The sequence below is a fragment of the Camelus ferus genome, chromosome 31, assembly GCF_009834535.1.
Source record: "Camelus ferus isolate YT-003-E chromosome 31, BCGSAC_Cfer_1.0, whole genome shotgun sequence".
Lineage (NCBI taxonomy): Eukaryota > Metazoa > Chordata > Mammalia > Artiodactyla > Camelidae > Camelus > Camelus ferus.
Window position 1 is genome coordinate 14,029,143 of NC_045726.1, and position 15,435 is coordinate 14,044,577.

Consider the following 15,435-nt stretch of genomic DNA (forward strand, 5'->3'; position numbering starts at 1 on the left):
TCTATAAGGAATTGATGGAAGCATAAACCAGGTAAGTCTTGAAACCAAGCCAACCCACTCCTGAGAGTAATGGTTGGATGCTTATTAAATCAGAAGCCAATTTGTAAAAAACTGGTCAAATGTCATGAAGGCATTCCTTGTCTTGTCAATTTGTGATAGGAAGTCACTGTTTATTCAGTTCAAATTCCAGGGTCAATGATAGTTGGGTCACTGATCTCATGGCCCCTTCCTATTTGTGGCTAGAACCTAAGATACAGTTCACAAACACACATCGTTACACGACCTAAATGCTTCTCTTTCTCATTTGTCATGAGTTTGCTAATGTCAAAGTCTCAACCCATGGAAGAATTTAAACTTCTGATATACAAATCCTAATTCTCGCACTTTCTTTGGTACGTGGAAAAAAATTTTTGAGTTAAAGTTACAATGTTCAAAGTGCACATGGGACATTCTCCAGTAGAGATCATATGCTAAGTCGTAAAACAAACCTCAATAAATATAAAAGGACAGAAACATATAAAGTAAGTCTTCTGACAACAATAGAATGAAATTAGAAATAAGTAACAGGAAGGAATTTGGGAAATACACAGATATGTGGAAATTAAACAACATACTCCCCTAGATAACCAATGGGTCAAACAGGACATCACAAGGGAAATCAGAAAATACTTTGAGTTAGATGAAAATGAAGACACAACACAACCAAACTCATGGGATACAGCTAAAGCAATACTTAGAGAGAAATTTACAGGTGTATAGCTATAAATGCCTACACTAAAAAGAAAAAAAAATCTTAAATAACCAAACCCACTACCTTAAGACACTGGAAAAAGAAGAGCAAATTAAACCTAAAACAAGCAGAAGGTGAGATGACAGGGGTCTGGAGGCCATGGGTAGCTTTAGGGTTGGGGCTGGCCCCCAGAAAGACCAAGGCATGACTAGAGGGTTGGATTTTCAATTTCTATGGAGGGGAGAGGGGCTGCAGACTGAACTCAATTATCAAAGACCAATGAGTTAATTAATGTTGCCTACATAATGAAACCGCCATAAAAACCTCTAACTGATGGCTTTTGGGGAGCTTCTGGGTTGGTGAACTCATGAAAGTGCTGGGAGAATGGTGTGCCCAGAGAGTGCATGGAAGCCCCCGACACCATATTCTCCTCCACTGCCCTAAGCATCTTTTCCATCTGGCTCTTCCTGAATTGCATCCTTTATAATAAGCCAGTAAGAGTAAGTTTTAAAAAATTAAATTAAAAAATAAAGCAAGCAGAAGGAAGGACATAATAAATATAAGAGTAGAAATTAATGAACCAATATCAATACCAACAATATCAAACACAGATTTTTTGAGAAGGTCAACAACACTGACAAACCTTTAGCTAAACCACCTATGAAAAAAAGGAGACTTAGACTGCTAAAATCAGGGATGAAAGAGGGGACATCACTACTGGCTTCAAAGAAATAAAAAGGACTATAAGGGAACACTTTGAACAGCAGTATACCAATAAATTAGATGCCCTTAAATGAAATGGATAAATTCCTAGAAAGACATAAATTACCAAAACTGACCCGAGTAATTTAAAAATCTGAAGAAACTTCTAACAAGACACTGAATTAGTAATTTAAAAATTGCCAGAAAGAAAAACCCAAGCCCACACAGCTTCGCTGTTGAATTCCTACCAAGCATTCAAAGAAAAATGTATACCAATCCTTCCAAAAAACAGAAGAGGGAGGGAATACGTCCCAATTCTTTCTATAAGGTCAGATATTAAAATCTGGATATTAAAATTTATCTAGATATTAAAATCAGAAAAAAGCATCTCAAGAAAAGTACAGATCAATACCTCTTGTGAATACAGCCTGGATGCCTGAAGCACAGATTCTATCCTGGAGCAGTCAGTGCTCAAAGGCATTTTTTTTTTTTTTTGGAGGAGGAGATAATTAGGCTTATTTATTTATTTTAAGGGAGGTACTGGGGATTGAACCCAGGACCTCATGCAGGCTAGGCACACACTCTGCCACTGAGCTATACCCTCCCCCTCTAATGAATACAGACAGAAAAATTCTCAACAAAATACTAGCAACAAATATCTAGCAACATATGAAAAGAATTATATAACATGACCAAGTGGGAGTTATCCCAGGAACGCAAGGTTGATCTAACACCCAAAAATCAATTTAAAAATCAGACGGAATTTTTTGAGTGATCATCTCTATAGGCACAGGAAAAGCATTCCACAAAATCCAATACCCTTTCGTGATAAAAAACACTCAGCAAACTAAGAATAGAAGGGAACTTCCTCAACTTGATAAAAGGCATCTTCAAAAATCCCATAACTAACATCACACTCAATGGTGAAAGACTGGATGCTTTTGTGCCCTAGGATCAGAACAGGAAAAGGCTGTCCACTCTCACCATTTCTATTCCATATTGTACAGAGGTCTCAGCAGGGCAATTCGGCAAGAAAAAAAAAAAAAGACATTCAGATTGGAAAGGAAGAGGGGGTATAGCTCAGTGGTGGAGCATTTGACTCCAGATTGGAAAGGAAGAAGTACAAATATCTCTATTTTCAGATGGCATGATCTCTTACATAGAAAATTCCAAGGTACCCATGAAAAAACTATTAGAACTGATAAATGAGTTCAAAGCGGTTGCAGGATAAAAGATCAATTTAAAATAATCAAATGCATTTCTATATGCTTGCAATGAACAATCCAAAAACAAAATTCTAAAAATTCAGTTTACAAAATACTTAGGAATAAATGTGAGATTTATATTCTGAAAACTACAAAACACTGCTGAAAGAAATTAAAGAAGATCTAAATAAATGGAAAAACTCTTGTGTTCATAGACCAGAAGCATACTCTTTAAATTAATCTACAGATTCAACACATCCCTATCAGAATCCCAGATGACATCTTGATAGATAGAGTTTGACAAGATGATTCTAAAATTCACATGGAGTTGCAAGAGATCCAAAACTGCCAAAATAATCATGAAAAAGAACAAAGTTGGAAGACTCACATTCCCCAGTTTCAAAACTTACTACAAAGTGACAGTAATAAGAAAATGCAGCACTGGATTAAGGACAGTCATATAGACCAATAGAATAGAACTAAGAGAGTCCAGAAATAAACCCATATGTCGAACTGATTTTCAACAATGGTGCGAAGAATATTCAATGGGGGAAAGCATAGTCTTTTCAATAAATGGTGCTAACTGGATATCCCCATGCAAAAGAAAGAAGTTGGACCACCACCTCACACCTCATACAAATATTTATTCAAAATAAATTAAAGACCTAAATGTAAGAGCTAAAACTATAAAACTCTTAGAAAAAAACATACAGGTATATCTTTATGACCTCAGATTTAGCAATGGATTTTTACAAAACACCACAGCAAAAGTGACAACAACAAAAAAGATAAATTGGATTTCAACAAATTCAAAATTTTTGTCTTCAAATGACACTATCAATAAAGTGAAGAAAACCTACAAAGTAAGAAAAAAATTTCCAAATCCATGTTTCTGATAAGAGACTTGTATCTTGAATACATAAAGAAATCTTGAAACTCAACAATAAAAAGACAAATGACTCAATTTAAAAAGTGGGCAAAGGCTCTAAATAGACATTCCTCCAAAGAAGATACACAGATGGCTGACAAGCACATCAACAGATTTTCAACATCATTAATCATCAGGGAAATGCAAATCAAAACCACACCATTTCCTATCCACAGATGACCAGAACCATAAACACAGATAATAATAAGTGCTGGTGAGGATAAGGACAAATCAGAACCCTCACACACTGCTGATGGGAATGTGAAATGGTACAGTCACCTTGGAAAACAGTCTGACAGTTCCTCAAATGGTTAAGCATAAAGCTAACACATGATCCAGCAATTCCACTTGTAGGTATATACAGAAGAGAGATGAAAACATATATCCACACGAAACACTGGTACACAAATGTTCACAGCAGCATTGTTTGTAACAGCCCCCAGAGTGAAAACCACTCAAATATCCATCAACTGATGACTGTATAAAACAAAATAAGATATAACCATTCAATGGAATATTATCCAGCCATTAAAAAGAAATGAAGTACTGCTACATACTACAATACAGATGAACCTTGAAAAATGCCAAGTGAAAGATTATTATGCATATATTATGTGATTCTATTTTTTTGAAATGTCCAGAATAGGCCAATCTGTACATACAGAAAGTATATTAGTGGTTGCCTAGGTCTAGGAGAGGAAGAGGGAATTGGGAAGTGATGGATAAGGGGTGGAGGATTTCTTTTTGAGGTGATGAAAATGTTCTAAAATTGACAGCACTGATGGATGTACAACTATATAACTATATTAAGCCACTTATGTGACTTGTGTCTCAGCAAAGCTGTTAAAAAGGATAACACATATCTATTATCTCACAGTTTCTGTGGGTCAGTAATTTGGGTGTGGCTTAGTTGGGTGTCTCTGGTTCAGGGTCTTTCATAAGGCCACAAGCAAAGTGTCAACCAGGGCTGACATCTCAAGGCTCAACTGAAGAAGGATCTGGTTCTAAGCTCTCACATCAGTGGGCTGCTCCACAACATGCACTCCCCCAGGGGGAGTGACCCAAGACAGCAAGAGAGAAGCATCCAAGACAGAAGCTATAGTCTTATAATCTCACCTCCGAAGTGACATTCATTGACACTAAGGGCAACAAAAGGCAAACAAAGGCAACAGAAACAAAATTAAACAAGGGAGTTGTACACTTGAAAGTAATATGACATTAATGTCAATTATGTATTAATTTTTTTAAAAAGTGAAATCCTATCACTTCTGCCATATTTCATTTGTTAGAAACAAGTCAATAAATCTAGCCCAAACTTGGTGGGGGGAGGATTACAGAAGGGACAAGCCACAGAAATACTGGGAAACCATATCTAGACACATAACAGGTATTCCCAGTGCATATAAAAGCTGTGTTTACACTATACTGTGGTCTATTAAGTGTGCAACAGTATTATGTCTAAAAGTTGTACATTATTTAAAAATACTTTATTATAAGAAAAAATAAACAATTTTATACTGCATAGCACAGGGAACTATATTCAGTATCTTGGAGTAACTTATAATGAAAAAGAACATGAAAAGGAACATATGTATGTACATGTACGACTGAAACATTATGCTGTACACAAGAAATTGACACATCATAAGCTGACTATACTTTAATTTAAAAAATGAAAAAAATACTTCATTGCTTAAAAAATGCTAACCATCATCTGAGCCTTCAAAAAAGTTGTAATCTTTTTGAAATGGTAACATCAAAGATCAGCTGATCACAGATCACCATAACAAATATAACAATAATGAAAAAATTTTAAATATTGCGAGAAATATTAAAATGTGAGAGACACAAAGTGAGCAAATGCTGTTGGAAAAATAAATGATGCCAACAGACTTGCTTGATGCAGAGTTGCCACAAACCTTCAATGTGTAAAAAACACCACCCACATGCAATAAAACAAGCTATGTTTGTATAGTGAAACTGCTGAGAGCCAAAGACCAAAAAAAAAAAAAAAAAGACATAATACCTTTAAAATAAAAATTAACACTGGTAGTTGATTCATTAATAGAAATACTGTAAGTCAGAAGATAATGGGATATTTTCAAAGTGCTTAAAGAAAAGAACTGTCAAACTCAGAATTCTAAATTCAAGGCAAGATAAAACACATTTTTATTTTTAAAGAAACAAAAACTAAGAATATGTCACTAGCAGATTCCACATTAAAGGAAATACTACAGGGGGTTCTTTAAGCAAAGGGAAAACAGTAAGACAGAATCCTAAGAGATGTGGAAGAAATGAAGAATGAATAAAGTTTCAGAATAATGGAGTAAAGACGGGCTCTCAAAGCTTCCAAGGGGCTGTGGGGCAGAAACATGGAAAGATTCTGGAATCGGGAAACCCAACCTCTCAAAAACCCATACAAGAACCCGGCTCTGAACACCAGTGAGCCAACGCTAGTCCCAGGACTGCCTGGGGTTCCACAGCCAGCCATCTGATGACTGGCCCCAACAGCTAGCAGCTGGCAGCCTCTGCACAGTGGAGGGCCTGGCACCCAACTGGACCAGGGCCAGCCACACCTACCGGACCACCCACAAGAGAAGGACCCACACAGCCCACAAAGGGGACACCCCTAGAGCATATAGGTCTGATGGCCAGAGGGGACTGTGTTGCTGAGACATACAGAATGTCTCCTACAAAACGCCATTTCTTCAGGGTCAGGAAACATAACCAACTTACCAGATACACAGAAATTAAAGCAGCAAGTTGGGCAAAATTGAGGCACAGAGGAATATGGTCCAAATGAAGAAAGAAGAAAAAACCAGAAGAACTAAGTGAAGTGGAAAAAGGCAATCTACCCAATAAATATTTCAAGGTAACAATCGTAAAAATTATCAAGGAACTCAGGAGAAGAATGGATGAACAGAGTGAGAAGTTGAACAAAGAGTTAGAAGTTATGAGGAAAACCAGAGGTGAAGAATACAATGACTAAAATGAAAAATACACTAGAAGGGATCGACAGTAGATTAAATGATACAGAGGAATGGACCTGGAAGCTGGAAGTCAAGAGTACTGCAAATCACTGAAGCTGAACAGAAGAAAGAATTTTTAAAAATGAGGACAGTTTAAGAGACTTCTGGGACAATATTAAGTACACTAACATTCACATTATAGGAATCCCAGAAGGAGAAGACAGAAAGGAGCAGAAAACATATTTGAAGATATAATAGCCGGAAACTTCCCTAACCTGGAAAAAGGAAACAGACATATAGGTCCAGGAAGCACAAAGAGTCCCAAACAGGATCAACCCAAAGAGGACCACATCAAGACAGACTGTAATTAAAGTGGTAAAAAATTAGAGATAAAGAGAGAACACTAAAAGAAGCAAGGGAAAAGCAACAAGTTACGTACAAGGGAACTCACATAAGGCTATCAGCTGACTTTTCAGCAGAAATTCTGCAGGCCAGAAGGGAGTGCCATGATATATTTAAAGTGATGAAAGGGGAAAACCGACAACCAAGAATACTCTGCCTGACAAGGCTCTCGTTCAGATCTGATGGAGAGATTTTACAGACAAGCAAAGGCTGAAAGAGTTGAGAACCACCAAACCACCTTTACAAGAAATGTTAAAGGGACTTCTCTAAGTGAAAAAGAAAAGGCCACAACTACAGACATGGAAATTAAGAAAGAAAAAAGCTCATTAGTAAAGGCAAATATACAGTAAAGGTAGTAAATCAAACACATTCAAAGCTAGTAGGAAGGTTAAAAGAAGAAAGCAGTAAAATCATGTATATCCACAATAAATAGTTAAGGGATCTACAGAACAAAAAGATGTAAAATATGATGTCAAAAACAGTAATCAGAGAGAAGCAAAATGGCAGAGTAGAAGGACGCTTGTAGCTCACCCTCTCCCACAAATACACCAAAACCCACATCTATGGACCTACTCAGCCAACCAGAGCACCTGCCGAACTCTGACAGAACATCGCCCTCTTCAAAAGACAAAGATGCCAAAAATCTGGTAGGAGAAAAGGAAAAAAGAAAGAAGAAAAAGCAAAACAGTGAGGGACCGATCCTGCAGGGAGGGAGCGGCAGAGGAGGACTGGCGCTCGTTCACTGGGTCTCCCTCCTCCAACGGAGAGGCCAGTGGGACGAAGGGGGAGCCTCTGAGGCTCAGATCTGCCCGGAGCACCCCTTGACCGACAGAACTGAGTTAAACGGGCACAGAGGGTCCCCGCGACACCCAGCCTGAGACGCAAGCTGGCAGCTGGGGCCAGGACAGGCTGCCCAAAACGGGCAGAGGACAGGGGCGGCTGCACTGAGGCAGCCCGGGGGGACTGCAGGAGGCTGTGTGCAGTGGCTGGGAGGGGGTACAGAGCAGAACACCCTCGGTCCCCATAAATTGTGTAAAAAGTAAAGCAACAAGGCCGGTGTGTCCTGGGGGGAGGGGAGCCGTAGCCTTTGTCTCCTCAGACCTGCGCCATTATGGCACTTCTGGCGGGAAGAGAGGCAGGGCAGCCACAGCCGCCATGTTCTCCTGTGCGCAGCGCCTGGTCGGGGGCGGGGCCAAGACCTGAATCCACACCCTGGAGTTCCGCAACCTCCTAGGCAGGACTGAGACTTGTTTACAGCCCGAGGCAGATAGGATCTTTCTGCCCTGGCACCTCAGAGAACTCACACCGCCAAGACAAACAAGGAGCTGAGATTTGGCACGGAGCAGGGGCAGGGCCGTTCCGCGGTCTTCCCCAAGCCCGCCTTCGGAGTGCCAACCAGAGCGGAGTGGGCAGCTGCACAGAGCAGCAGAGCGACCTGCGCCAGGAGAGGGCAGGCGGCCACCCGCCTTCCTGGCAGGAACACAGCACCTGACCACGGTGCTGGGAGGGGGCGTGATCCGCCCACCTGCCTCACCTAAGCACAGCATCTGACTGCGGCATCGGGAGGGGGAGTGACCCACCCACTCACCCAATAAGAGCTCAGCACCTGACCCAGTGTTGGGACGGGTCGCGATCTGCCACTGGGAGCTGCACAGACAAGGGCGCCAACAGAGGGCCTCTGGAAACAGCAAGCTGAGTTCGCAAAACAGGGCGAAGACACAAAGACCTATCGATAAAATCATTAAGAGCATACCGTCTCTAGGAGAACTAGATAACTGATACTCCTTAAGCCATAGTGCCAGAGAGATATTTGCAATATGAAGAAGCAGAGGAACCACTCCCAATTAAAAGATCAAGAGAAATCCCCTGAAAGCACGACCAAGGAAATAGATGTTGATGGCCTACTACATCAAGATTTCAAAAAAGGACTGATCAAAGTACTGAAGAAACTAAAAGAAATAGTGTTTAGAGATATAAAACATGTCAAAAAATGAAATAGAAGCTATAAAGACGAACCAAGTAGAATTAGTCAACTCATTTGCTGAGATGAGAGCTGACCTAAAGGCCGTACAAAGCAGGCTAGATAAGGCAGAGGAACGAGTAAGTGACCTAGAAGACAGGACAACAGAAAGCACCCAATCAGAACACCTGAAAGAAAAATAAATTAAAAATGAAAACAATATAAGGGACCTACGGGATAATATAAAGCATGCCAATCTACACATAATAGGGGTTCCAGAAGGGGAAGAAAGAACAAAGGGGATTGAAAAGGTATTTGAAGAAATTAAGACTGAAAACTTTCCAAACCTAAAGGAATCAGATATCCAAGCACAGGAGGCTCAGAGGGTCCCAAACAGGAAGAACCCAAACAGACCCACACCAAGACATATCATAATCAAGATGGCCAGAGTCAAGGATAAACTGATCCTAAAGGTAGCAAGAGAAAAACAAAGAATGAGTTACAAGGGAACCACCATAAGGCTCTCAGCTGATTTCTCTACACAAACACTACAGGCCAGAAAGGAGTGGCAAGATATATTCAAAGTCCTGAATGAAAAAAAGATGCAGCCTAGGATACTTTATCCAGCAAGGCTATCCTTTAGGATAGAAGGAGAGATAAAGAACTTCATAGATAGCAAAAACTAAAAGAGTTTAGCAATACTATACCCATGCTAAAAGAAATATTGACAGGTCTACTCTAAATAGAAAAGAAGCAGGATGCTACAAAAATGAGAAACTCATAACTGGAAAGGAGATAACTGCCATGAATTACAAAAAGAATAAACATAAAATTGTAAAAGAAGACATTTAAATCATCAAGAGTGGGAGAGAAAAGCAAGGAAAGCCACTGTGGAAAACAGTATGGAGATTCCTCAAAAGACTAGGAATAGACTTACCATACGACCCAGCAATCCTGTTCCTGGGCATATATCCAGAAGGAACCCTACTTCAAAATGACACCTGCACCCCAATGTTCATAGCAGCACTATTTACTATAGCCAAGCCATGGAAACAGCTTAAATGTCCATCAACAGATGACTGGGTAAAGAAGAGGTGGTATATTTATACGATGGAATACTATTCAGCCACAAAAACCCACAACATAACGCCATTTGCAGCAACATGGATGTTCCTGGAGAATGTCATTCTAAGTAAAGTAAGGCAGAAAGAGATAGAAAAATACCGTATGAGATCGCTTATATGAGGAATCTAAGAAAAAAAAACAAGAAAACATAAATACAAAACAGAAACACAAAACAGAAACAGACTCATAGACATAGAATACAAACTTGTGGTTGCCAAGGGGGCGGGGGGTGGAAAGGGATAGACTGGGATTTTAAAATGCAGAATAGATAAACAAGATTATACTGTATAGTACAGGGAAATATATACAAGATCTTGTGGTAGCTCATAGTGAAAAATGTGAAAATGAATATATATATATGTTCATGTATAACTGAAAAATTGTGCTGTACACTAGAATTTGACACAACATTGTAAAATGACTATTACTCAACAAAAAAATGTAAAAAAAAACCAGAACAGTAATCATTGGGGGAGGGGAATAAAATTGCAGAGTTGTTAAAATGTGTTTGAAATTAAGAAATCAGCAACTTAAAATAATCATATATTTATATGGCTATATATAAACCTCATGGTAACCACAAACCAAACATCCGTAACAGATACACACACAAAACAGAAAGGAATACAAATATAACACTAAAGATAGTGATCAAATCACAAGGAAAGAGAACAAAAGGAACAAAAAAGAACTACAAAAACAATTAACAAAGTGGCAGTATGCACACACCTATCAGCAATTACTTTAAATGTAACTGGACCAAGTGCTCCAATCAAAAGACACAGAGTGGTTGGATGGATACAAAAACAAGACCCATGTACATGCTGTTTACAAGAGACTCACTTCAGACCTACAGACACAAACAGACTGAAAGTGAGATGATGGAAAAGTATTCCATGCAAATGGGAAATCAAAAGCAAGCCAGGGTAGCAATTAGACAAAACAGACTTTAAAACAAAGACTGTTACAAGAGACAAAAAAAAAAAAAAAAAAAAAAAAAAAAAAGGACATTATATAATGCTCAAGGGATCAAGCCATAATGATTTTTGATTTTTTATTTATTTTTTGGTGGAGGGGGTAATCAGATTTAATTATTTATTAATTCATTTTTAGTGGAGGTGCTGGGGATTGAATCCAGGACCTTCTGCATGCTAGGCACGCACTCTACCACTGAGCTATACCCTCCCCACCATAATTTTTTAAAAGTGTAATACCTACACAGCGTATGACAGAACAAATCTAAAATTAAAATATGGGGAAAAAAAGAAGGCCTGAAGCAATATGAAAAGCACGTTTGGGGCTTCCCCAAAAGGTACCAGTAAGGTAAAAAGCGATACACCAACGGGACAGGAGGTGGTTATTACTCACTTACAGAATGAAAAAGTAGAAAAATTCAGAAACAAAGTGTATTCAAACAGAGTATTACTGTAAGCTCATCCAAAGAGCTAAATTTAAATAAGGGAATAGTCTCATTGTGAAAGAATATTATGTGAACATAAATAAAGATTATACTAAAAAAAAAAAAAAAAGACAATGGAACCATGATTTTTAAATTCGGAAGGAAAATTTTCTCCAACCTCAAATTTTATGCTCAAACTAAGGAAAGACATTTCAAACTTGTAAGATCCCAGAACCATTTCCCACAATGCACCCTTCCTCTGGAAGATACCAGAAGATATATTCTACCCAGAACAAGAGGGTAAAGCAAGGAAGAAGCTGTCATGGGATCGAGCTGCAGGAGACCTGTGGCCAGAGGGAAAGGGAGTCCTCACCACAGGGAAGGGAAACCCCATCCAGTAACTCGTCAGCCAGCCGGAAGGGAAACCAGTCCAAATCGAAGCCAGTGACTCCTTGAAGAGGCAGGCGTACTTCTGTCTTAATGCCTTTACCTCAGCCGTCCCTCTGCCAAGAATTCTCTTAGTCCCTATGTTCACCTAACTCCCTCCCCTGTTCTAAGTGTTGGTTCAAACGAGCTTGACCACTCTGCTTAAAGGACAGGGCTCTACCCCGCCCCGCCCCGCCCCGCCCCTAGCACTCCTGATCTCTCCTACCCTGTGTTCTGCTTCTTTCCTCCACAGCTCCCATCACCTCCAGTACAGGACACAATTTACTCATCACGTTCATTACTTACTGTTTATCTCGCCTGACTACAACGCAAACTCCATGAGAGGAGGGATCTTTCTTTGTTTTGTTAACTGATATGTCCCAAAACTTGGGTACAAACTGGAGCTCTATGAACACGTGTTGATGGAATGAACGAATTTATGAGATAACTAAAGATTCATAAGCCTGAGAACACCCAACCGGGGGGAAAACAGACCACATCTAAGCTTCCTAGAGGGTAATTTATCTTGTTATACTGAGTATTTATTTCAGGCCTTTAAAATGTTCAGCCTTTTCACTAAGTAACTCCACTTCTCAGTGTACAGCCTTAAAAAATCATAGATGTACACAGATTTATGTAGCCATTACAAATGATACACATCTATATTTACTACAGTATTTACTATAGTAATACATTTGAACAAAAACGCAGGGCATACTTATAGTAAACCAAGTCTTCCTAACCGGAGACTCAGATACAATTTCGCCTCAGTCTAAGTGCAGCAGGTCTCTATTCAGACGCCAATCTTTGTAGGACTTATTGGTAGAGCACCCCCATTCTATGTTCTCAGTCTATTTTACAATTTAAAATCCAAACAGAACAACGGCTAATCTGTATTTGGCACCAGCTATTACTGATCTTCTCAGAAAAGTGCGGGCTTATTAAAGGTAGAGCCCACCATCCACTCACATGACGTCCAGCACAGAATCATTCCGAATGACCTTATGGGAGACATCAGCCAGCAGGAAAAGCCCTCCGTCTGTCCTGCGGATGCTAGCTGCGTAGCCCGGCCAGATCTGCAATCTGAAGAGACAGGCGGGCTTCAGCTTGGGGTTCTAAAAGAACCACAGATTATTTCCATGCCACCTGAAACAGTATTTTGAGTGGATACTGCCCCTCCCTAATAACAATGAGAAACCATCAGGAAACAAATTAAATTAAACCCACATTATTGTGAACTTACTGAGAAAACTAAATTATGGAAGACAGTTAACTCATAAATTGCATTCACTATCATAAAGTACTGCTGAGATTTCTGTCTTAAATATGGCGACTGCAATGAAAAATGTCCTTCCAGAACATTCAAAAGTGAGGAAGAGGAAAACACGACCAACCTGTGTTGCTGCAGTACCATGGCACTTGTGGGGTCATAGAAGTTTCTGCCCACAAGCTTCATATCTAAAAGTTTCATTACCCTGAAATAAAGAGCAAGAATGAGTTTTCTAGTAGAAGAATCAAAAAGATTAAGCTCAATTACTCTCAGCTACGTTTTCCTTTGGAAGTCTAAAGGGGCAGAAATGTTTGTGTTCTTTGCACAATATAGCTTTTATGCTGAGAACACTCTTGCCAAAAGAAAAATAAAAATTACCAAAGCATTTATCTTGGGGTATATGCAACTGACTGCAGCTTTTCCTACTCCCTGCGTAACCAAAAATCGAGCTGACTCTCCAAGCTCAATTTACATTACTTTTCCCCCATTAACTAAAAAGAGCACAAGAGAGTCTATTTATAAAATTGTAAATATCAGCCTGGCATAGGAAGTTATGTCTGTTCCTGGCAGTTCAGCTTACTAGACAGAAATCAGGTTCTATGTTTCATTTTAAAAGAGGTGGTTTTGGAACAACAGTTTTGTAAAACTTTGGGAGTCTTCTGTAAAGTTAAAAAATTATAAGCTGTCTGTATCCAAAAATGCAAAGGACTGGGAAAAATTCTTCCAGCAAAAATTGTCTCACACTACGTCTTCAAGTAGCCTCACCATTAACACCATTAAATATGCACCATAAACATTTGCTTTTAAAGTTCCTGAATGAATCCAAGGAATCCACCCCCTCTGTCAATCTACCTCAAACCCACTTTCATATACCCAAATCTGGCCAACCACTTGAGGTAACTTTTTAATCAGTTAGCCTTAATATCATCCATTCACTTATCAAATGTTTTCAAACTCATCTGTACATGCACTAGAGTGTAATACCATCTAAGCCTGCTGAAGAGCTTTGTTATAAATACAAGACTGAGATTAAAGAAAGTGAGACTTCAGCTGTTTCTCACCGACGGAAAACAACGTTGTAGAAGGGAATGCACAAGTCAGAACAGGGCTCCAGGATCTTTGTCAACTGAATCCTAATGGTGATCTCAGCTTTGTCAGTTTTCCTTTGACTTTTTAAGTCAAGAACCTAACGAATAAAATACATGCAAGTAAAAAGAAATGATCAGTTTGTAACTTCTTTGCTATGGAAAAGTCTGCTTTCCCTCTCATTCAAGGTACTATGATTTCCCACCCTCAAAGCACCAGAACACTCAGGTTTTGTCCCAAAGTGCATTTCCTATTTGGTCTCACTTGTTGAAGCTTAACAGGCAGATAGAGAATGGATCCATCAAAAGCAGTGACGTTTCCGGTGACAGCTTGATGGTCCTTCAACATGCCAAACCTCATGCTTTTGCACTCCACATTGGGGCTAGAAAAGAATAAAGAGGATTTTACTTCAATTTGGCTAGACAGGTGCACAGTAGGTTTGTTACAGAAGCAGTCACTTATGACTACTGCTCCATCTAGCGGTCATATTAAAAACTTCAACTAGACTTGACTGAAAAAAGAACTCTGACCTAAGGTTACTTGCTCAGAGAAAACAGAAGGAATCCATACTTGCACCACCCGAACACAACTGCCTTAGCATGTCAGTAGACATCTTCAAGAGTTTAGTCCAGAGGGTCAGGTAACTCTTCTGGAAAGGGCCAGATAATAAATATTTTAAGTTTTACGGGCCGTAAGTTTTGCTGCAACTACTCAACTCTAACACAGCACAAAAGGCCCATAGACAATGTGCAAACCAATGAGCATGGGTATGTTCCAGCAAAACTTTATTATATAAACAGGCAGTGGACCAGATTTGCCTGGCAGGCCTGCCATAGCTTGCTAATCCCTTCCTTAGAGTCTATAGAAATACAGGCTTTTTCAAAAATATATTTTTAAAGAAGTTTAAACAAATCCAAAGCTCAAAGGGGTCAAGCATGTTCAAGTGCTTAAAGAAAAACAGTCAAGTCATAATCCAGTATAGCCATCACCAAAACTAAGCACTCACATATTAACGTATTTCAAGATGTTTCTTCAAAAAAATTCGTACACATAAATGGATTCTGCCCTAGACACAATGTTCAAATTTGTCTTTCTAGAGCTCCACCTTGTCAAGGAAACTACAGGATGACCCGTCCACTGTAATGCATCATCTCTTGGTTTTCTCTCAATGGCCTGGCATCTTCTTCACACTGTGAAGGTCCTTCAAGGGTCCAAATCTACAACCTTGAAATT

At 39.4% G+C, this 15,435-nt stretch overlaps 1 protein-coding gene across 1 annotated transcript in view; it reads right to left on the reverse strand.

Annotated features, from left to right (window-relative positions):
* Nucleotides 1–15,435, reverse strand: part of PIWIL2 (piwi like RNA-mediated gene silencing 2) — a 54,614-nt gene that overhangs the window by 32,558 nt on the left and 6,621 nt on the right. Inside the window, exons 7-10 of the mRNA XM_006180197.3 lie at nucleotides 14,467–14,584; nucleotides 14,178–14,302; nucleotides 13,241–13,321; nucleotides 12,816–12,929 (exon numbers count right to left, since the gene is read on the reverse strand). Of these exons, the coding sequence (XP_006180259.1) occupies nucleotides 12,816–12,929; nucleotides 13,241–13,321; nucleotides 14,178–14,302; nucleotides 14,467–14,584 (438 nt within the window). The remainder of the gene's footprint in view (nucleotides 1–12,815; nucleotides 12,930–13,240; nucleotides 13,322–14,177; nucleotides 14,303–14,466; nucleotides 14,585–15,435) is intronic.